The following is a 21,698-nucleotide window of genomic DNA, read 5'->3' on the forward strand; positions in this document are numbered from 1 at the left end:
GGCCGTCCGGACTGGGGCTGGAGCTCGGGCTGGAAGCGGGGCTGTCATCCGCCGCCGCCGCGGAACAGTTCCCTCCGTCCATCAGGAGCGACTGACTCCCAACCATAAGGGTGCGCTTACAGACCTGCAGATTGCAACTTATTATTATTTACCTGAACTTTAAATTGCACATTTCATTCACACTAATAATAATAATAACAACTATCCATTAATTTCTCTGTCCAGCTCTTCACATCCGCAGAAGTAGGCTACTTCTGGCTGCCATGAAGTCTCTGCCACATGTTGCCAAACACATCACGTGAAATGCGCAGTTTACCTCTTGTATTCGTCCAAGACGCCGTCTTGGAAAGCGACATGAAGACAGCCCCGGGCAGAGAAGGCGCTCCTCGGTGCGTCCTGGCGGTGCGCAGCCGCATCCAACCCCCTCACCTGTGTGCGTAAAAGTCTCAGGAGCGCTTCATTTATTGGACGCGGGTTTTTTTTTTCCTTCCCGCTCCCGACGTAATTAATCAGAGGAGAAGAGCTCTCTTTGCCAAACTGCTCTGTGTCTGAGGGGGCAGTTCGGGCTCGGTTCTCCCCCCACCCCCAATCCAGAGGCTGGACTCTCTGTGGCTTTAACCCGGATCACCGTATCCCTCTCTAATTGGCTGCGAACCTGACACTGCGGCGCGTTTCCCCCCTCACTGAGCCTATCGAAGAAGTTCATATTTTGGAGGGGGAAATTACCTTAAAATTAAAGGCCTAGCGTTCCTTGGAGGAATGTATATCGCCCGCCGCCGGTCATGCCAGCTTTAGCTTCATAACCGTGAAAATACGCTTAATCAGAGTCACTCAGAGCGCGTGTTAGGGATGACCCTCAGCTACTACCCCACCACATTTTAGCTCACTATCTGCAAAATTGACTAAATTTGAACCATCTTTGTTTTTTCTAAGCTCAGTTGGCTGTGGCGGCCATTTTGAGTTGGGTTGGCTCCAAAAGTTAATCAGTCATAGACGTCCATCCAGTGATTAATTTCTGAGTTTCAATAAAATCTGTCCAGTGGTTCATGAGATATTTTGCTAACAGACAGGCAAAGCTGACTCCAAATGGTTGGCGGTCGGAATATGCGTTGGGGATCATTCTCAGCTACTACCACACCACATTTTAGCTGAATATCTGTAAAATTAAGTTATAGCCATTAAATCGAGCTGACTCCAAAAGTTAATGAGTCGTATGTACGTCCAATAACTAATATCTGTGAGTTTCATTAAAATCTATGCAGCGGTTCATGGGATATTTTGCTAACAGACACACAGGCACAGAAAAATGAAGCATTTAAAAAAATTGGAGCCAGAAATAAACATGTGTTTGCAGCCGTTCGTGAAAGAGGAAACGCACAACACTTTTGACAAATTGCCAGCTAATAAATAAACCCGGGCGCTGCAATCAACAGGCAGGGCATTCAGGGCATTTTTTTTTTTTCTGAGGCTCCTAAATTAATCATTCTGATTTCCAGGGCTCCAGACGGAGATGTCGGCGAATTAATGAGAGGAATTATTCACATTATGGATATTGTCAGACTGCTCTCGGTAAACATTGTTTTTGTAAGGATGGGGTAACACTACCGCTCCGGGGGCCCCCGTAATTAAAAGAAGGTTAAGTAAGCTGGTTCCCCTTAATTATCCTGCGTCTTCCAGGGGTTACATGCGCCCACGTGGCTCCTGAAAGCCCCGCTCGGACGCGTCGAAACAATTGCTGATAATAAACGCATTGTTCCTGCTGGCGGAGGGGCCCGTTCATTTGTCACAACTGTTTGGACAGCAGCACGTGCTGTTGGCTTTGGAGAACCCAGAGACGTGTAGGACCGGGGCACAGGGATCATTTAGATGGTGCCACTCCGCGTCCCACGCTTCACTTATCCAACCAGGAGCACCCAGAAGAGAAATCAGCACGGAAAACGATCGAGCTCCAAACGATTTATTCACGCAGAAACAATAAATCTGATCAGAGATGAAGCAGCTGCGATCACGAGGGGTGAGGAATGCTGTTTTAGTCTTTATTATTTTCTGTTTTTAAAGCCATCTACTCCCAGGTTATTAATTTAGATAGCTATAGGAACCTGTTGAAATGAAATCATTACGCTGGACATTTTTTAAGGCGTCCACGGGCCTGCAGATGGCTGATGAGAGCCATTCGCAGTTAGCTTTTCTGCCAAATATTTAAAAAATTGTGACAAAATTGAAGAGCAGTTTTGCCTAAAAGTGCAGATCCCTGCTAAAATAATCCTAATTTGCTTTATGATGATTTTTATTTACGAATAAAACCACAGAAACAGTTGTCAAAATAAGCTAAGGCAAAAAAAAAGAAAAAAAAGAAATGGGAATAAAATACAGATGATATAAGCTGTTTTACTTCCTGGCTTTGCTGGTAATTATAATATAAAACAGGATCTGAGAAGAGCTTCTTAAAACCTGTAATCGTTTCATTGTTTTGATTTGTTTTTTTTTATCTCACTGCACAGGGATCCTGTGTGAAAGTTTGCGAAGTCTTCATGCAGGGCCGTTTTGATGTCCGGCTTCGGATGAATTGGGAAGCAGAAGGAAAACAGGCTTTCGGCGCGCCGCGAGGCTGAGAAACCTCTGGCGCTCTAGATGTGAGCAGGATGTGGATCCTGACCCTTGGTGAAGTCATCTGGAACATAAACAAAGTCAGACACACAGAAGAAACCCAATATTAGAAGCCTCTTACAGAACAATTCACGTACAGCTTTGTACGAACACTGAACCGTGACTTTGTGGATTAAGGGAATAAATTAAACTTTAAACCAAACGAAGGAGAGAAATAAATGAGGAATTTGTAAATTGTAAAGTCAGCAAAGACAATAAAACGGATAGTTTGATAACTTACTCGTTAAAGGATAAGCAATAAGCGGCCCAAGCAGTGTTCGGTTGTTGTTTCTTTTCTTCTTGGCCTCTTTTGATGCTTTCCAGTTAATAAGAAACTGTCTGGTTAACTCGTTAACTTCCCTCCCGTCAAGGACCTCTAGAGAAAAAAAAAATGTATTTGTTCTTTTTTTTTAACTGTTTTATATTAACCGAAAAAGGTAAAACGGTGAACCGACGCTGCCTGTTGTGACATTAAGGTGCGAGGGAAGTGACGGGATGTTACCGAGGCTGGCGCACGCCGTTATAAGCCGGTCTCTGTACTTTGTTTTTTTACACACAGGGTTTCCACTCAGGTCCAGCAGGAGCAGCTGAGGCCAGAGGCTGAACACGGTCTCCAACTCCTGCGAACACACACACACACACACACACACACAAACATAACAAAACAGAGAAAACATCAACTTTAACCCCTACTGGTTCAAACAGGAGTTTCTGTGTCTCTGACATTACTCCCAGGAACTAAACGGGAACAAAATGATGCACATTCGCAATAACAGGAGACAAACAGATAACCCTTCAAAGACGAGGTAGGAGTGAAGGTTAATGTGGAGCACAAGGTCCAACAGAAAGCGCATAAACAACACGGCAGTCTGTTTTAATAAACAGTGTCGCCGGTGTCGTGTAACTACAAGTTCTCTCCTGGGGGCGGCGCGAGGCTGGCTCCTCCAGCCAGTTGCCTGCAGTTGTATGTTTATCTAAAGGCACATTAATCCAAGCCTGGAAATCTGAATACTCTCTGGACACGCTCTGATTGTTCATTGCCTTCCTGTCTTGGCCAAAGCGCTTCCACTTTTCCAGCCCGAGCCGCAATCAGCTCAGAGGGGACCCCCGAGCACCACGCGCTCCCAGGCTTTGATAAATGATCGTGTCAGGGCCGTCACTCAGAAGGCCCTCGTTGAAGAGGAGCCCAGCGCCAAATTGCCCCCCACGCGGGGGGCCGCGGAGCGCAGCGGAGGCTGGGCACTTGGCTCCGCTCGGCTAATGACGGGCCGGCTGTGAGCCGGAGTTTGACCGAGGCTTCGATCCCTCTGTCCTCTCTGGCCCCTCTCGCCACTAACAGCCTCCAAAGATGCTCCCCATTTGTCACCCCCGGCCGACTGCCTGTCATAATCTGTTTGAAAGAAATCCATAACGTTTCCGCAGGATTTTCACCCAGCGGCACAGCGAAGAGATCGATCCTTCAGAGAGCTGTCTTTGCAGAATCAATAGTGGCGGACGGCTTGTATAAATTATGGGAAATATTTGCTAAATGTGACACATGTACAACAATTACCTGAATCAACAGCAAAAAAAAAAAAAAAATCATTCATAACTTCAATGCTGAAAAAGTTGGGACGCTGATGAAAAGTAAATAAAACTTAATGCACTGCTTTGTAAATCTCTTAAACCTATTATTTTATTCACAATGAGTAATTATATTAAATGTTAAAACTAATAAATTGTACCATTTTTTAGGAAAAAATTAGATATTACTGAATTTGATGGCAAAACATTTTAAAAAGAAAAGTGGCGGGACTATGTTTACCGCTGTGAAGCATCTCTTCTTCTCTGTTTTCGGAGAGGAGCGTCGTCCCGTTCTTTTCTAGCCGTTCAACAGTCCCGGCTTTTTTCTGAGTGGGAACGCGTGTCGATCTAAAACCTATATACACGTTTCAGCGCCGATGGCGCCTTTCCAGATGTGTGCGCTGCCCGTGCAAGAGGCACCAATGCACCCCCATACCATCAGAGAGGCGGGCTTTTGAACCAAGCACTGAGAGTTCCCTTTAGTGTGGAGGACTTGGTGTCTGTTGTTTCCAAAAAAAATAAACTGAAACATCAATTCTGCTGACCTCAGAACAGTTCTCCTCTTTGCCTCAGTCTGTTTTAAATGAGCTCAGAGAAGATGATGGATGGTGCTCACATCTGGCTTCTTCTCTGCCTGATAGAGCTTTGACATTTATCTGTGGACGTCAGGGTGAGCTGTGTTTACAGAGAATGATCTGTGGAAGAGTTCCTGAGCAGAACCGAACCAGACCTGGTTCTAATGCATTTACATTTTACACAACAACATATTTGGAGTTAGGGTTGTGCATTAGAGAGGAAGTCGCAGGAAAGTACCTGTTAAATACACATCGACCTCTTTAGTTCAGAAAGCAGAACAATTAAAGCCTTCACATTCAGCATGACTCTCCCTTTAAGAGACTTTCTGTTGGTTTATGATATCAAACTGAGGATTCTAAGGCAGAGAGAGGGGGGAAAGAAAACCAGGCATCCAAGGAAACAGAGAAACTTGTGCTTGTTTAAAGCTGTCAGTGAGAAACGTCTCAGGGGAGCGGCTCGCTGATTTGTTGAATAATTCTGACCCTCCGCGAGTCCCGGAGACCTGGGAACTTCAGGCCGGATTTGCAGGATTTAAGCTCTTTTCGGTCCTGTTCTCCATATCATTTCACACACGGCTGCAGAAAGCTCGCGTTGACCTCACCAACTAACGGACGGCATGTTGATTTTAACGTGTCGCGTCGTGCAGACTTTGCCCGATGTGCCGGCCTCACAGCGCAGCACGCCTCTTCAGCGATGCTGCTTTTTTTTTTAGTCGAGACACACTTTTAATCAAATCCAAGATAATTTCATACTTACCTCAACGCTGAGCAATTTATTATCCACGGCGGAAAAGTGTTGGAGTTCCTTCAGCACTGATAGGGCTCTGATGTCGTCAACGTTGTTGTTATTAATATTCAGGACACAAAGAGATTCCTGTGCAAAGAATTCAGATGAATTAATGAAGAGAGAAGAGTTCAGATTACAGTCACTCATGACAGAATATTACAAATATGTTTAAAACACAAATTTGGAGTCAAATCACAATTATTAAATCTTATGATTATAGCTCACAGTGCAGGAAGTTGTTCTGATGTGTGTTCAGAGGATTGCATTGCTCTGGTAAAATAAAATCACTTTACAGCATTTTCTCCTATTTTTGCTTTTAATCTGTTAACAATATAAATATATGAGTTACAAGAGCCACATTCAGATCATCCTGAACATGCTGCAGCTGTGAAATATTACTTTTTTGGGGGGGAAATCTGAGAGCTAACATGACAAATTTGAATATTTTGTGCTCTCTTTTAGCTTTTATTTAAAAAACACATAATGGTATAAAAAGGAACCTGATTGGCTAAATACATGGAACATATTTGTGTACTCGACAATGCGGGTCATACAGCGAGTGCGCGGAGAGTCCTGGGGTCAAAGTGCAACTTCTCCCCCGGTGCCAGCCGCTGATTCTCCAGATGAAGCTCTCTGAGCTCGCGGAGCTCCTCTAAACCCTCCACTATAGTAATTCTGTTCCCGCCTAAATACCTGCAGAGCAGAAAACACACACCCACACATATCGCTCAGGAATAAACACAACACAGAAAACCTGACGGTGAAAGAGTCCCCTCACAGTTTGGAGAGTTTCTGCAGACTGTGGAGCTCATCGATGCGAGGGATGTTGTTGTTCTGCATGTACAGGTGGGTGAGGTTGGAGGCCGCGCCCAGGTTACAAAAGCACGTCACCTTATTGTCGTACAGGTAGAGAACGCTGAGGTTCCTGCACATGGACAGATCCCCCTGAAAAGGCAGGTCAAAGTGGGGGAAGTTAGCAAACGGAGTCAGGAAACAAAACGGGAGACGAGCGGCGACGCCCGAGCACTTACAATGTCATCGATGTTCTTGCTGGAAAAGTGCAGGTGGGTGAGGGTCTGGAGGTAGTCCGGGAAGGAGAGGCCCCTCTTCTTTTTGAAGTGGCTTTTGGACTTGGCTATCAGGTCTACGGTCAGACGTACCATGCTGGCTCGACAGACAGGATCTCTCCCAGGATGATGAGACTCGGGCTGTCGGTTTGTGAGCAAAACAGACAAACATCAGCTGAAATATAAACTCCTCTTGATCAGGATTGTTCCAGCATTTGTATGTCAAAGAAAGGCTTTTTTTTAAAGAATCACTCTTCTTTATTTGTGGTCTGACTGTTTCATGTGCTTGACCTTCCACCGAGGTATTAGGTGTTGCACTTTGATTTTATGTTGCTTTTATCATAGATTTTTTTTTTTTTTTTAACCACATATCATCTCATCACCTGCTAAATAAACAGCTGTCAGTGTGTGTAGCCTGAGACGGATTACCAAACTGGCCTTCGGGCGTACAGGCCCAAGGGGCCAACAAAGATTTAAGGGTCTTAAACAGATTCCAGACCGAGACAAAACAAAAACAAGGAACAACAGATGCCTAAACAAGGAAATAAATTGTAAAACAACAAAAATTAGACTCTGATATGCAGTAATAACCTCAAATGGCTGCAAAGGGATGCAATACAACCAAAGTGAGACTAAAATTATTCCGACGACAAGAATATACCCACAAGTTTTAGCACAGAAACAAATAAAAATGCACCTACAAGAAAGATTACACTCAAATTACCAGACAGACATAAATTATGGTAAAAGTAGATGCACATAAAATGGCAGTAATTGAGTTTAACTCAAGCTAAAGGCAACTAGGCGCAAATATACAGATTAGATCTTTCTGGTTTGTAGATTTATTCATGAAGTCCATTTTCCCCCTCAATCAGTCAGTGTTTTAGAGGTAAATGCTGGATGATGACAGGGAAAAGTGACATCAGGACTTTTCCACACTTGACCCCGAGTTATCAGGTGGAGGTTACAGAAGAAGAGACGCTGATCGATAACCTGAAGCTGAACTATAGACAGGAGCCATCGGCTAATTGAACTCCTGCAACCCCCCTGGGCCTCTGATTCCTACAGGGAACAAGTAGTTTATCACTGTCACATAAAACTACAGCACACATAGCCGTGGCAGAACATCAGAGATGGTGCTTTTACACTGAACTCACTGCAGAGAGGCAGTAAATTAAAACGCGCTGCGAAATAAACGCATCGCTTAGCTTATTAGCTATAGTGACGCAAACTCTTAACGTTACGTTTTCTTACAAAACTATTAATTCAGACAGAAAAAAGCAACAACAGCAACTTATTTCACCCACCTGTTTAGGCCAGCAGCAATTTTTTTTAAAATTTATTTTTATTTTAAAAAGTCGGGCTAAACTAAACGGCTCTCAAAATAAACGAGGCGTTTGCGTGCCTGCTTTTAAGGAATGTAAACGTCGTTGCTAAGGAAACCACTGCGGCTGCGCAGAAGTCAGACTCCACCATACCGGAAGTGAGGGATCGTTTTTACAAAAATACATGTTGTCAAAAATAAATATAATTTTTTTCAAAGTATTATTCTACTTGGAAGGGTGGACTTGCATTTCAGTTAAATCATTTCAAATAATTTAAGAAAAATATTCACAAATAAATGTTATACTGATTTGAAAAAAAAACAAACAAACAAACAAAAAAAAAACTTATTTAAAAGACATTTTTTCTGGTCACCCAGAAGGAATGTAAACAATATTTATAAAATGAACAAGAAGCACACAAAAATATCTTACAATGGCTGTATTTAATACATTAATTCAAACTAATTTGGGCCAATGTGCAGAACTGTGCAAAAAGATTAACCTCTAATTTCTTCATAGACTTTGTTTTAATCTTTAAATTGGTCCTGTTCAGTAGTTCCTTTCAAGTCTTTCTCTGGACCATGGCTGCTCAAACGATCATCTTCTGTCCAGTTCCCTGGTCATGACATAATAATGTGATGTGTGTGTGCAAAGCAGACAAGTGAAGGATTAAAGACGTGTCAGGCCATACAAATAAGATACCAGAATTTAAAAGTTCTGTTTAAAAAAAAAAAAAATTAACAACGTCCTAACACAGGATCTGCGTGACACATCATTCTTCAATTATCTACGATTATCTACAATTTCAGTTAAGAGTTCTTTGAGGATCTCCTTAATGGTGGCATTTTGTCAAAATATAACCTGTTTTAAGTCAATCAAATTGTTTCAGCTTTGTTTTTGTTTTGTTTTTTAAATTCAGCTAAAAATAGGAACAAATTGTTTCTCTGTGACAGGCTGCTAGTTACAAAAAGACTTATGTGTCGGCACAATGCTGGCCCATCCCTTGAGGTTAGGACTATTTGATTCTTTGACAAAATAGAAAAAAAAACATTCCTCTGAAGATGAGTGAAAAGAAAAACTTTTAAAAGGCCTTCAGAAAGCCAGAAGAACTATTGTTGAAGACTTTGAGACTCCTTGGATGTAAAGCAGAACATAAAGAGGGACAAATCAGGACTTTCACATTCTCACATACTCAAACTCACTGTTTTTGCATTTCATTCCTTTTTTTTCCACATTACAGGGATTATCTTTCACAAGAACATACCAAAATCACGAAATTACCACTTTCACTGACCCCTGAATTGTTAATCTAGATTGTGCCACGACCTGAGTTTCCTGAGGGGAGGGACTGATTCCACTTATGCAGGAACTCATGAGGGACAGGAGGAGTTGAACCTCCATGTTCTGGAGCTACATCACTGCACGTCTTGAGTGTGTCACACTAAATCCCTTCAACTAAAGCAGAATCGTTTGAGCTGTCAAGTCCTTATGTGTCAATAACACATAATGAGTCAATCACTCATTGCAGAATTGAGATAAAATCAGGAGAAATCAAAGTAGAAAATATGAGTAATGCGTTTTTTTGTTGTCCACAGTTGAACTTGATTAGAAGTGACATGTATTTTCTTATTACAATATAAGTCATGCATACAAATCTCCACCTGGTGATAATCATGATGTTTACATATTTAACGAGTTCAATATGTTTCAGCACATCGAAAATCACCATCAAAGACCAAACTTAAGCAAAACTATTACGTCTGTGTATTCTTTAAATACTTCCTCGGCACTCTGACAGTCACAACTGTGGAAAAAAACATGAGATTTATTTTAAAAGACTCTGTGAAAAAAACCCTATGTTTCTTCTTTCTACACCAATATATTGAAAAAGCTCAGTTTGGAAGACGTTTTGAATAATAGCAAAAGAAAATCATTATAAAAAGCAGAGCCGGAGCTCATGCGCGTGAGAAAAAGCAGGCGTCCGTGCGGTCCCACTGGGATTCACTCCCCTGCAGGACACGACATAAAACATATACATTTAGCCATTACAATGCCACAGAAACAAGACGTGACACAAACCCCGGCCAAATTGGCTGTCAGCGTAGGAAAAATAAAATAAAATGAAGAGCAGACGCGCGAGGTGAATGGACTCCTGTGTCCACGGCTGCTGTCCCTGCGCTGCATCAGCACCTCGCCACAACCTGCCGGGCCGGGCCGAGCCAAGCGTCCTGACAACGCGTCTACGCCCGAGAGCCGAGCGGCGCAGGGAGCGACTCCGCAGAGACGTCCCACACGCCGCAGCCGCCGCTGATTCCCCCAAGAGCCTCTGCAGGAGCTGGAGTTTGTTGTTCCATTACGTAACGCTGTGACAAGCTAGACTTGAGTGACTCTGTTAGGAGCTGAATGTGACCACAGGGTGTTATTTAAGTTTAAATTAGTAGCTAAATTATAAACAGACAAGCTTAGAAAATATATATGTTCAGGACTGAACATATGAGGAATAATATCCATAATAATCGACTTTAATTGTGTATTATAACAAAAAAAACAAACATACATTGTCATTTCAAACATGTATTAAGTACTCAGACATTGTGCTTTTTACATTTTATTTCTTGCATGTGTTTTTGCATTCTCAGACACTTCTAGGACAAAAAAAAAAAAAAAAAGATAGCTAATCACTTCAAACGAAATGACGCTACCTTTCCCATCCGTACGCATGCACAAGACATCATTTCCAGGTAAAAATCCGCACCGCCTTGCGGCTCAGCTTTAATTGGAGGATGTGTTGATTTGATTGAAGAGTTTGTCCTTAATGACTTGAGACATCAGCCCGTGAATCGCCTCTATGGTTGTTTTGCAGCTGAAACAAACCGGGGAGGAAAACAAACAGTGTTTAATGCAGGAAAACAGGTGCGCTGTGTAGAAATATAACCTCTGACCGACACAAGCAAATTACTTCCGATGCTTCGGAATAACAGAACGGTGTCGAAAAAAGAAAATATTGCCTTAATTTTTAAATTAAATCACATATATTCTAAAAGCATCAGATTAGGTTTGTGTTCAGGGATGGAAACACAACCCGTTTGAGACTAAAAAAAATAAGAATTGTTTTAAAAAGTGACTGATGTTTGACAGTATTAATAAAAAATCCAAACATGAACTAAATCCATAACAAATACAAAGATTCAAGTAGGTTTTAAGTAGTTTTAAATAAAATATTTGCAATAAAGTGACATGTTTGCAGGAGCTGAAAAGAACAAGTTACACAGATTTTAAAGCAACTCGTTGCAATGTCATGAAGACCATTTAAAAACAAAAAAAATGTGAAAAAAGAAATTCAATCCAGATAATTCTTTTCCCCACGCTGATGTTTGACGTGTCTTTAAATAATCTGCAAGCAAAATTTGTGAACGGCTGCCAACTACCAGGTGAATTTGTTTACCTACAGAAACAGCCGAAGGGACTGAAAATGGGCCCACAATTTTATTGTATTTTTGTATGTAGTATGTAGATAAACGTTCTTTGTTTACATTGAGCGCGTACCTGCATTTCAGAACTGCATAATCTGAAATATCTGGAAAACTCATGGAGTAAACTCTTTCAAACTGCATCATTTGATTTAGTTCAGAATAACATATTTATGCAATAAGCACCTTTAGGACATTATTATTATTAATATGTGGATAAAAATAATAGTGTTAAGTTATTTCATCAGACTTATTTTTATGCCACAGTAAAAAACAAGTAAATATGATTAACTACTATTTCAGAAGACTTGCTGTAATTTAAATAAAAGTGGCATTTAACACCAAGATAAGGAGGTAAATGTATTTTATGTTGGATTCTAACCCTCCAGCCCCTGCATTTCTTCTTTCCCCCTATGAAAATTATCCACCTGTCTCGCGTTGCTTTGGCCAGTTTGTCCTCGGACTTCCTGTCGTGCGCGTCCAAGCCGAGCATGAAGCTGCCTCTGCCGAGCTGCGCCTCGGACTGCTCCAGCTTCTCCGACAGGTCGAACACCTGGCCCGTGGTGTAGTCCGAGTTCTGACCATCCAACACACACACACACAGACAGAAACCAATTCATGCACGGTTTGACGACAAAAAGATCACAGATTCTCCACAGAGACTTTTCTTTTTTTTTCAACAAATGTGTCTAACGGGCCGCGTGGACACTCGGGAGAGTTGCAGTGAATGACTGAAAGTCGGTGAAACGTTTGCTTAAGGTGAGATTGTGTTTATAGAGGAAGAGGTAATTAAAACACAAAGACACAGGGGCCCCCCGACTGGGGAGACAGTGTAGCGACTGACAAAGCCTGTCACCCCGGGAGCAGCTCGCTCTTGACATTTAGTCAGTTCGTCTTCACCCAGAATGCCGAAGAGTTTACTGTTTGTAAAAAGCCTGATGTATATTTAAACTGCTTAAAGGAGCCACCGTGGCAGCAATGCAAATTCATACGAGGAGCGCTGAACACATAGAATGAGCTGGAATCACGGCCGGTTTTCCTACTCATCTTTGTTAAAAAAAAAAAAAAAAAAAAGTTCACAAAAGGCTTATTACTAAAACCAATAAACAAGCAGGCTTAGCTAATACGTGGCAATAAATCACAACATCACAAGCTGGTGACCACATGTCCACATGAGTTATAGTGTAATAATTAACCATAAATCAAAATGCCAAACAATTAGGGAACATTTTGATTTTTGTGGTTGTTTACATACCGTCAGGAGGCTCGAGGAACTTAAGGTATTAACCCAGTATTTATTCCAAAGGAGCTCCAGGAGCTTTCTATCAAGGGAAGACTTAAAGTAAGTTACCTCCAGGGCGTAATACCTGCAAATAAAAGGAAAACAACAACAAAACAAAACTGTGAGCCAGCACTGTCGGGTCAGATAGTTAACATGTACATTAATATGAAGTTACTTACTGTTTACAGTGCACACCGAAATCTTCTATCTTATTCAGAGGGATTGTTTGGTATTCTGACGGTCCCTCATCTGGAGGTTTGTAACCCTGAAAATGCAGAAAAAATAAAAAAATAGATAAGTAAACATTAAAAGAACACTAAAAGATGATTTCTATCATGCAAAAATACAAAAGTGAAACTTAAATTTAAAACTACTTCCATTAATTTATAAGCAGACAATTATATAACTAATATTTCTGCTTGTGTTTTGATAAAAAAAAACAAAAAAAAAATTGAATAAAACTGTGGCATTCGAGTTCCTCCTCTACCTTGGGGTACGTTCTAAAGGCACCGAGGTTGACTTTCCCTGCAGAAATAGTCCGAGTGGGGTCGATCTGCGGAGAAGCGTGATACAGTAGAACAGGAAAACAAAGTCAGAGGTCGGACAATCCTCGGGGGACCACTCACATCTGACCACCGGGAGCCTTTTGCCGGCGCTGTCAGTGCGTCGAACACACACACTTAATTACGCGACGCCCCTGGCACCCAGCGACGGCTGTACCAAATGAAGTGTAAAACTGCATATATGTTTGCAACAGCAAAATATTAATCAGCACAACACCGAAAGCTACAGCTCATACATCAGCTTCACCCACGCTGCTGTTTATTTTCATAAAGAAGCAAAAGGATTACTCACTGGTGTTTGGCCCTTTCACAGAAGGGAAAACAGAAAATGTTAGAAAACAGAAAAAGCGTATTTCCCGTCTTACCACGACAGCTACGAAGGGTTCCTGAAACTGCTGGTTGAGCATCTGCGTGCTGACATCGATGCCTGAGAGCCAGCAGCCGTAGCCGGGGTGACTGTGGTACCAGCCAATCGCATTCTCCAGCCGGCCAACCTAAAGGGATAAAATAAATAAATAAACAAACATTTTGAGGAGTATGAAATTGCAAAAACAACGATGCTGAAGTTCTTGCTGTCTGTATACAACACGCCGTCAGAACGGCAATGTGCTTCTCTGTTTGAGCTGGAATATTATTGAATTTTCTATTTAATAAAACAAGACAATTATGATTATTTCTGGAGGGAGAATAAAATATATATATTTATATTATCATTAGATCTTTTATATACGAGACAGAATGGGGAAAAAATAGCTTTATTACTTGCGGACTGATTATAAAATAAATGTTAGCAAACTTGGAAGTTGTTTAGGTACAAATTTTGAGCATATATAATTTAACACTCCAGCATTTAATTTAGCTTAGAAAGCAAATAAAGACACAAAAACTCAAGAAAAAGATTGATCACTTCCAACAAGCAGCTTGGATTTGTAATGTTTTATTAACATGAACTCATAGTCACTATTCGAACAGTTTAAAAATGATCACAAAGCAAAAATCTGTCTAAATCTTGATGGATAGAAAACTCTACTACGAACGAGTTAAAGACACACACTCCTGCGTCCGTCACTAGCTCTGAGAGAGAGCGAACGATCGTAGACTCCTGAGAATCTACAGTTTAACGCACAACATGGTCAGTAAGGCTCAGAAACTTATTTAGAAATTTAGTAAAAGGCTAAACTCCTAAAATGACTTCCTACAGACCTCTTCAGAGTACAAAAGCGTGCAGATTTTCATTTTTTAAAATATATTTTTCCCCTGCAGCATCCGTTCTCTTCACCAGCTTTACCGAGCGTGGTGCCTCTCTCTGGCAGCCCACGTAAAGACAAACGAGACCCTCTCACTCACACCTAGGGACAATTTTAGAGTTACCAGTTCACCTGACGTGCATGTTTTCAGTCTGTAGGAGGAAACCAGGGCACTGAGGTGCTGCATTAAGGCTCTTCTGCAACAGGATGCTTTAAAACATTTCTAATCTGCTGCCCCTCCTGATTCATAAGGCTAGTGAGTTCAGTGTTTTTTATTTTCTACTGACTCATTTCTGTTCAAGTGCAACTGATTGCATAAAACACAACAAAAGAAAGTCTTTGTTCATGCATAAAATAAGAGAGCAACATGGGAGCTGCATATTATATCAGCAGGAACTGTTGCACCGCTTTCACACACAACCTGTGTGCAGATTTTGGTTCCTTTCGGGGGGGAGTCGAGGTCCTACCTGTTTGGCATTTTCAATGTAGGCAGCCATGTATTCATAGGCTGCAGCCTGGGCGTTGACTCTGGTCTCTGTCCCCTCCACTGGCAAGGCAAAGCTGTCCATGATGATCATGGTCTCCCCGTCCACCTTCCCCAGCATGAGTCCCATCACCTCCAGGTTCCCACCAGACCTGGCGTGCATCACCATCTTCAGCAGGGCCAGGGCTGAGATTTTGCAGTACTTGAAGTAGTGGTGACTGTGTGTTTGGGGGGAAGGGGGGGGGGGGTGTTAATTAAATTGTCACACATTTAATAATTTATATGTAAACAAACACCACAGTCACAGCTTTAAACATACAATCATAAAATTCACAAACATGGCTAAACGAGGACATCATGTTTTGTTAATCGGACTTTAAATTTCTGATTTAAACCTACTCCTTCGTCCATGGCTTCGCGGCGAGGATTTCTTGTTGTTGTTTCTTGTCATATTTGTAGATTTCATCGATGCTCTGAACTTCCTGCATCCTGTTGGAGAGCTCCCACGTCTTCTGGGCCGTGCTGCTGCCAGCCATGGCGAACTGTTCGAACTACGGCGGTGACAGGAGATCGCCGGGCGGCTGGATTTTCTTCTCAAATGAACGAGGAAAGGCAATATTTCGGCGAAGATTATCGAGGCCCAACGTCTACCAGCTCAGGAAGCCATGACAGTGAACGAGACCAGTACACGAAAACGGAGGGGCCGTTTGTCGAAATGTATCAGAAAGCCTCCTGTTTAAGCGGTACAATTACACGCATATTTTGTAATATTGGATTTTAATTATATACGCCAATTTAAAATTTAACTAGAATTAATTTTTGGTGCATTTATCACTTTTTAAAATGCAGAATCCCCCCTCTCACGAATGGTTTCGCCCACGGAAGCCATTAGGTCACTGTTGAGGAAACACTGCCATCTAGCGGCCATGTTTAGAAATTCCGCCTTACTAGGTGCTTTTCCACTCGCTTTTAGGGTTTCACACTGTCATTGAAAGTTAGCTTGTTTTATAAATAGACTGAACTGCAAAATAATGTTTAACGGTACACGTAAAATTTTAATGAAAAAGATTTTTTGAGGCTCAACGGGTCTACAGCCGAGCCCGGTTTGTGTAGGTAAACTGCCACCGTTAACTGCTAGTAAACTTGAACTTTTACGTTCTCACTGGTCTACACAAAAATGAAACACTAATTCCTCAAGATTATTCTTCGAGTTTAATTATGAAACATTTGTTTACATTTTTTTTTATTGTTGTTGCGTTAGCAGCTTGTCCCAGTCTCCCGGGACAAGCTTTGTGTCACGGTTGCCCCTGGCAACGACGCTTTCTGCACCGCGCTCCGGAACAGAGGCTTTTTTCTAACCGCGGACATTTATACAAAAGCTGTGTTTTTCTTCCATAGTTACAATTCAAGTTGATTTTTTTGAACCCACCAGGCACTCGTGTTCACCCTGTGTAGAGATGCAGCTGGTGAGGACGGGGAGTTTTTCAAGGAACAGCTCAGAAACTTCAGATAAGACGAAGTGCGACACAGCTTTTACACAGGGTAAGTAAATAAACAATGCCACAAAATCCCTTTAGTCAATTAAATTACAGTCATTTTGTTGTGTGAATGACTTTTTTTAAAATCAAGGATGTGGTAAACAATCCTCCGAAATGTCTCCAGCATGAGCAGCAAAATAAACAGCTCCTAATCCAAATAAAGATAGTTTTTTTTGTTGTACTTGTATTACATATGTCAGTGGTTCCCAAAGTTTGAGTCATATAAACTTTTAAAACGACTAACAACAACATATTTAGCTTTAACTGTGGTCATGAGTGTTTAAAGACATTACATTGGGATGAAGTTCTTTGTTAAGGCATAATTTATGAGTCTCGCCAACATCTGTGTTGGGAATCAGGAGCTGAAATCTCTTGGAAATCCCTCATATATGTTGTGTTTTTCAGGTTTGGGTTCGACTTTCCAGCTGGGAAGTGACTATGAAAGAAAGAAGCACAAACTTCTGCAGGAGCTGCAGCTGGACTACAAAGATTATGTTGCCAAGGTCTTAAAATTTGTCTTGAAAATCAAACAAATCTTAACCCTCCTGATGCCCTGAGAGGAGAAAAAGATAGAGACGGCCTTGTAACTTCTGTGTTATATTCCCTAACATCAGTCTGCTTTTATGAAATGTCTTTTTTTTTTTTCCACAGAAAAATAATCTGAAAACACATGAACCCGATTCGCATCAGCAGGGTCTTTCCTTACCCATCAACGAGAGAGCATCGATAAAGGTGTGTATCGTTCTTTGTGTTGTTTGTTCTGTGTGCCAAAAGGAGCAGTTAACCAACCATGGTGATCAATATAACTGTTCTACGTAAATAATGTCCCGTTTTATCCGCGTAAACCATCAGAGATGTCTTGAGTTGAGTGCTAGGGCTTGCTTTGTAATACTTGCTTTGATTAATGTGTGCTTTCATTTGTTTTTTGTCGCAGGAAAGACTAAGAGAAGAGAGGAACAAAGAGTACAACCTCTTCCTCCAGGAGCGGGCTCAGAAACGAGGCTTAAAGAGGGGAACACCTCCGGTCACTTCTAAGGTAAACAAGAAACAGAAATTCTGATTTCTTAGTGAATAAAAACACTTTTTTGCAGCCATCCTCATGCTGAATAGTTCCCCCACATTATCATTTTCAGCTGGAACATCTTCAGGCATTGGATGCTGCAAACAAAACTTCACAAAGTCCACCCCTTCCCTTCCTCAATACCCAAACGAGCGTCCTCCCTCCCCGCCAGGAGCGCCCCGCATGCAGGAGAGATGCTGCCACCCTGACTGAGGCGGGGAACGACGGAGGAGGCGCCTGGAATCTGGACCCTCGCAGGCGGAGGAGATGGCGAATCCCCAAACCGAGAGAGCTCCACAGCTCCGAGGGGGAGCCATGCACCGATGAAGAGGAGGACTTTGGTTTCAGACACAGGAGGAGGCGAGACGGACACCCTCGGGAGCCTCAGCCGAGAGACGAGAAGGGGACACAGAAACGCAGAGTGGACAGGTGCAGACTTTCAGAGTTAAAAGGGAGAAGTGCAGGTTTGGTGGTTTTCTTTGCTGAGTTTTCCCATTTTGTCTGTTTTACGGCAGAGCTTTTTGGGACACCAAAGAGCCGGAGGCCCCTGTGCTCCCTGATCAGGACGACAAGGATGGGCTCTGGAAGTCGGAGTAAGGAGGATTCATTTCCTGAGTACAGTTTGCACCTTCAGGCTCAAACGATCTCACATCAGAGACGTCGGACGACAGCTTCAGTCCCACAAACATTCACAATCAGCACAATTGACACAACGTCAAAGCTAATAACGGCTCCCTTCCTCAGATGTTGCCTTTCAGCACTTCTTAGTGCTGCTGTTTTCGTTTCCTTGTTACCGTTTCAGGCCATTAAGATAATTTACTGTCAGTAATTTGTTACCACGAGGGGCTGTGGCTGACCCAGCTCCAGGCAAACAAGTGCACGTCCTGGCTCCGTCAGAGCTGTATCGATTAAACAGAGGGCTTTATTGTTGCCTCAGAGTTTAGTGCAGGATGAGCTGCAGGCGTGACATTAAATCGTGGCTGGGCGTGGCTCAGAGGCGAGCCGTTTAACACACGATTCCCGTGTCTCTCCTTGTGTGTCTTCCTGCAGCAGCAAGCACATCCCGGACAGCATGAGGACGGCTGCAAGATCTCCAGCTGCCACCTGCAAAGATAAGGCTGAGTCTGCAACGGGTCTTATGATTGGTAAAATATTAATTTACTCGTCAAATTATAGATAGAACTCGTCACTTAAATCTTGCTTCGGAAAAAGCAGATGACTGTAGTTGTGTTGGGTCTTTTTTTGTAACACAGGAGCAACAGAAGAACAGACGATCACTCAGATGAGGAAGGAGCAGTATAAGCAGGAACTGCTTAGACAAATTGCCGAACAACAGAGGAACAAAATAAAGTAAGTGTTTGTTTACTAAATGATCATTTTAGGTCAGCTGGAGGTTTAGGTGCGAGTGGATGTGGTTGTTTGTCTCATTTATTGGAATGGTGACCTGTCCAGAGCGTAATCACAACCCTGAAAGACATAAAGTGAGAATAGAAAAATGAGTACAAGGACCTAAAAGTAGGTGTTTCTGGAGCTGAGATGATTCACAGCAACCTTTCGTTTCCAGGGAGAAAAAACTGGAGCTAAAAGTTGCTGCCACTGGAGCCACAGATCCTGAAAAACAGGTAGAAGAGATGCGTTTAAAGAAATGGCTGTTTGGTGTCTCTGACGCGACGCATCATCTTTTCCAGCCTGACCGAATAAAGCAGTTCAGGACTGCGTATCAGCAGTATGAAAACTTGAGACAGGACGCGCCTCACAAGTCTGGAGCAGATCTGGAGGCTGTAGGGAAGGATCCCAATCCAAGGCTTAAAGGTGAGATTCATCACAGAGCTCCTGGAGGGAGTTCCCAGGTGGACTTTAACACAACGCTCAGTCAGCTGCCAGGCTGGACTGGGCCCGGTCCTGGGATGGGAGCGGAGCACGATGTCCCACCGTTCGACTACTTCACTGAGGACTATCACAGGAACTTCGCAAGAACGCCAGGAGGCGTGGCCCTTCCGAGGTAAATGATTTATTTTCTCAAAAATAAATCAAATAAACAACATTGCTTTTATAATATTTGTCTTTCAGAAATGCTTCTGTCGCTCCTCCCATGTTACCAAACATCTACAAGACCCCGCAGGAATCGGCTCATCACTACTATAGAACCAGGAACCCGTTAGAGAGTCAAGGTGAGGCATTGATGCCTAAGAACACTGTGGCACGGTGGTGGGAGCATCATGCTGTGGCACAAATTGGCTGGGATAACAAAGGAGGAAGACCACCTTTAAACTCTTTACACTCAAAACAATTAAATGTTTGAATTTATTATCAGATAATCTGCATGACGGGCCTCAGCACTTCGGGAATTTTGAGACCCCCCCTCAGTGGACATCTCCTGTTAGAGCCAACAAGTAAGTCACCCCTTCACCTCCTTTGTATAATTATTCTCGTTTATTTATTCTGATTTGCCTCGGAAGTAAATTCCAAAAATAGATTCTGACATTCATTTTCTAATAAGTCAGGTTATCTCCTTTTTCTCCTCTAGTAGAGGGCTCTCTCATCACGTCATCACACTGTCTGTTTTATTATTTCTCACATTTTTTTTTTTGGCTTTTAGAGGATCTCCCTTTGCTGCCGAGGGGCTTCACGCAGACAAGCAGAGGAGAGAGAGCGTCCTGAGATACCAAGAGGCACTTAAGCAGCAGGTGAGGTGCTGAGTCTGAATGAGGAGCTTTTGGATCATCGTGGCTTTCTTTCTGTCTTTTTTTTTTGTGATCCAGATCCAAGAAAGAGAAGAGCGCAAACGAAGAGAGAAGGAGGAGAAGGAGCGATCCGATGCAAAGTCAGAGGCTGAGATGATGACCTATGACCCCTGGGGGAGAAGTGGAGGAGGCGCCCCGATTAAAGACCAACATGGAAACCTTGTCAGTAAGTTCTGTGTGTTTATTTATATATTTTTTTTTAAAAACCAGAGCTCTATTAAGAATGAATTTCAGGCGCTCACACATGCGTCTCCATTTCCAGGTGATTTGAAACAAATGCACATAATCAATAAAAACAGGCTGCTCAGTCCGAGAGCTGGAGCTGCTTCTCCTTTCCAGCTCCCAGGTAGCATGTTCTCTCTCACACACCGTGGCAAAATGGATCCTGGCTTGTAATGCGTCCCAGTTCAAGGCTCGTGTTTTGCGTCCGCCGCAGGTTCCTGTCATCAGTCTCCTCAGCAGCCGCCCCTCACTCAGGACAGATACAAAGAAGAGCTGAAACAACAAGTAAGTCAGATGGAGCGGGGCGCAAATCCTGAATCTAGTGACCAAATTAGAGGCCTTAAAGAAGTACATATCACCCACCAGCTTTAAACTAGGGTCACGAAACCATTTGAGTCCTTGAAAATCTTGAAAATAACTTGAGGTCTTGCACGATCTGTTCAGAGGATGTCTTGTTAAAGGCTCTCAGCTCAGTCTCTGTAAAGGACAGCTGAGTTACAGTAAGCTGTGGCGATGCTCCAACAGATCGAGGAGAACAGGAGGAAGCGCGCGGAGGAGCGAGAGCGTCAGACGCTGGCGGCGGAGGAAGAGGAGAAGCGGCTGGCGAAGGAGAGGGCCCGCATGCTGCAGCAGTACGAGGAGGAGCAAAGGAAGCAGAGAGAAGCTCACGTAAAGGGTTCATTTATTAAACGAGGAGCTCCCGCTTGCTTTCCAGGTTGCCTCCTCACTGTTTTTTTTTATTTTTTTGCTTCCTGCAGAGTTACGCCAAAAAGAAAAGGCAGGTCCACGAGGCCCTCATGCAGCCCACAGAGGAGGTCAAAAACAGAAAACAGAAAAATCAGACGGTGCCCCACAGCGCCAAGGAAAGGGAGGAGAAAACCTCACAGCTGACTTATCAGGTGCTGTAAACCTGGTTTAGAGTGTCAGAGCTTTTAGCGAACATCTGTTTAAAAAAATGATCTGGTTGTTTTACAGAGAGAGCCGTCTCCTCCTATTCCGACTTTGCAGAAGAAGCATAAAAATCCTGCAGCATCAAAGCCGCCTTCTGTTGTGAGTCAGCTCTCTCTGATGCCTGCAGATATCCTCACATGTGCTCAGTTATTCCGTGGATCTGAAACGCTCCCA

General features: G+C 42.8%; 4 protein-coding genes across 5 annotated transcripts in view; 1 reads left to right on the forward strand and 3 right to left on the reverse strand.

The window, feature by feature from the left end:
- The window catches only part of LOC108230329 (transcription factor 24), a 2,418-nt gene extending 1,452 nt beyond the window's left edge, over window positions 1–966 (reverse strand). The window contains exons 1-2 of the mRNA XM_037973170.1: window positions 317–966; window positions 1–124 (exon numbers count right to left, since the gene is read on the reverse strand). The exon at window positions 1–124 is cut by the window's left edge and continues 48 nt beyond it. Coding sequence (XP_037829098.1) covers window positions 1–106 — 106 coding nt within the window. The 5' untranslated portion in view covers window positions 107–124; window positions 317–966. The remainder of the gene's footprint in view (window positions 125–316) is intronic.
- A 975-nt stretch (window positions 967–1,941) lies between these two features.
- Window positions 1,942–8,113, reverse strand: ppp1r42 (protein phosphatase 1, regulatory subunit 42). Its single transcript, XM_017406451.3, has 8 exons — window positions 7,946–8,113; window positions 6,603–6,779; window positions 6,350–6,516; window positions 6,126–6,264; window positions 5,542–5,658; window positions 3,149–3,266; window positions 2,888–3,022; window positions 1,942–2,671 (listed from the first exon to the last, which is right to left on the reverse strand). The coding sequence occupies exons 2-8, from the start codon at window positions 6,732–6,734 to the stop codon at window positions 2,628–2,630; spliced, it is 852 nt and encodes a 283-aa protein (XP_017261940.1). The 5' UTR covers window positions 6,735–6,779; window positions 7,946–8,113; the 3' UTR covers window positions 1,942–2,627.
- A 2,351-nt stretch (window positions 8,114–10,464) lies between these two features.
- Window positions 10,465–15,698, reverse strand: cops5 (COP9 signalosome subunit 5). The gene is made up of 8 exons (XM_017406378.3): window positions 15,409–15,698; window positions 14,993–15,227; window positions 13,644–13,772; window positions 13,203–13,268; window positions 12,895–12,980; window positions 12,689–12,800; window positions 11,862–12,010; window positions 10,465–10,826 (listed from the first exon to the last, which is right to left on the reverse strand). The coding sequence occupies exons 1-8, from the start codon at window positions 15,543–15,545 to the stop codon at window positions 10,736–10,738; spliced, it is 1,005 nt and encodes a 334-aa protein (XP_017261867.1). The 5' UTR covers window positions 15,546–15,698; the 3' UTR covers window positions 10,465–10,735.
- Window positions 15,699–16,351: 653 nt separating this feature from the next.
- LOC108230361 (centrosome and spindle pole-associated protein 1) overlaps window positions 16,352–21,698 on the forward strand; it is an 8,566-nt gene continuing 3,219 nt past the window's right edge. Inside the window, exons 1-19 of one of the 2 annotated variants that reach the window (XM_037973167.1) lie at window positions 16,352–16,551; window positions 16,953–17,050; window positions 17,199–17,279; window positions 17,482–17,583; window positions 17,681–18,036; window positions 18,123–18,200; window positions 18,658–18,752; window positions 18,861–18,957; window positions 19,172–19,229; window positions 19,296–19,609; window positions 19,678–19,778; window positions 19,922–20,000; window positions 20,207–20,294; window positions 20,370–20,517; window positions 20,614–20,697; window positions 20,788–20,858; window positions 21,099–21,242; window positions 21,332–21,472; window positions 21,549–21,623. In XM_037973167.1, coding sequence (XP_037829095.1) covers window positions 16,467–16,551; window positions 16,953–17,050; window positions 17,199–17,279; window positions 17,482–17,583; window positions 17,681–18,036; window positions 18,123–18,200; window positions 18,658–18,752; window positions 18,861–18,957; window positions 19,172–19,229; window positions 19,296–19,609; window positions 19,678–19,778; window positions 19,922–20,000; window positions 20,207–20,294; window positions 20,370–20,517; window positions 20,614–20,697; window positions 20,788–20,858; window positions 21,099–21,242; window positions 21,332–21,472; window positions 21,549–21,623 — 2,295 coding nt within the window. In that variant the 5' untranslated portion in view covers window positions 16,352–16,466. The remainder of the gene's footprint in view (window positions 16,552–16,952; window positions 17,051–17,198; window positions 17,280–17,481; window positions 17,584–17,680; window positions 18,037–18,122; window positions 18,201–18,657; window positions 18,753–18,860; window positions 18,958–19,171; window positions 19,230–19,295; window positions 19,610–19,677; window positions 19,779–19,921; window positions 20,001–20,206; window positions 20,295–20,369; window positions 20,518–20,613; window positions 20,698–20,787; window positions 20,859–21,098; window positions 21,243–21,331; window positions 21,473–21,548; window positions 21,624–21,698) is intronic. The other variant, XM_017406453.3, reaches the window with a different exon arrangement.

This window comes from Kryptolebias marmoratus, linkage group LG21 (assembly GCF_001649575.2).
Source record: "Kryptolebias marmoratus isolate JLee-2015 linkage group LG21, ASM164957v2, whole genome shotgun sequence".
Classification (NCBI taxonomy): domain Eukaryota; kingdom Metazoa; phylum Chordata; class Actinopteri; order Cyprinodontiformes; family Rivulidae; genus Kryptolebias; species Kryptolebias marmoratus.

What these genes read in the sequence shown, in the direction of transcription:
- cops5 (XM_017406378.3), bottom strand. Translation starts at nt 15,545, where the DNA reads ATGGCTGGCAGCAGCACGGCCCAGAAGACGTGGGAGCTCTCCAACAGG. An exon ending in GCGAAGCCATGGACGAAGGA is followed by an intron (nt 15,228 to 15,408) that starts GTAGGTTTAAAT and finishes CCAAACACACAG; the next exon opens with TCACCACTACTTCAAGTACT. An exon ending in GCCAAAGCAACGCGAGACAG is followed by an intron (nt 10,827 to 11,861) that starts GTGGATAATTTT and finishes GGTTTGTTTCAG; the next exon opens with CTGCAAAACAACCATAGAGG.
- ppp1r42 (XM_017406451.3), bottom strand. Translation starts at nt 6,734, where the DNA reads ATGGTACGTCTGACCGTAGACCTGATAGCCAAGTCCAAAAGCCACTTC. An exon ending in ATAAATTGCTCAGCGTTGAG is followed by an intron (nt 3,267 to 5,541) that starts GTAAGTATGAAA and finishes GTGTGTTCGCAG; the next exon opens with GAGTTGGAGACCGTGTTCAG. An exon ending in AACGGCGTGCGCCAGCCTCG is followed by an intron (nt 3,023 to 3,148) that starts GTAACATCCCGT and finishes TTTTTTCTCTAG; the next exon opens with AGGTCCTTGACGGGAGGGAA.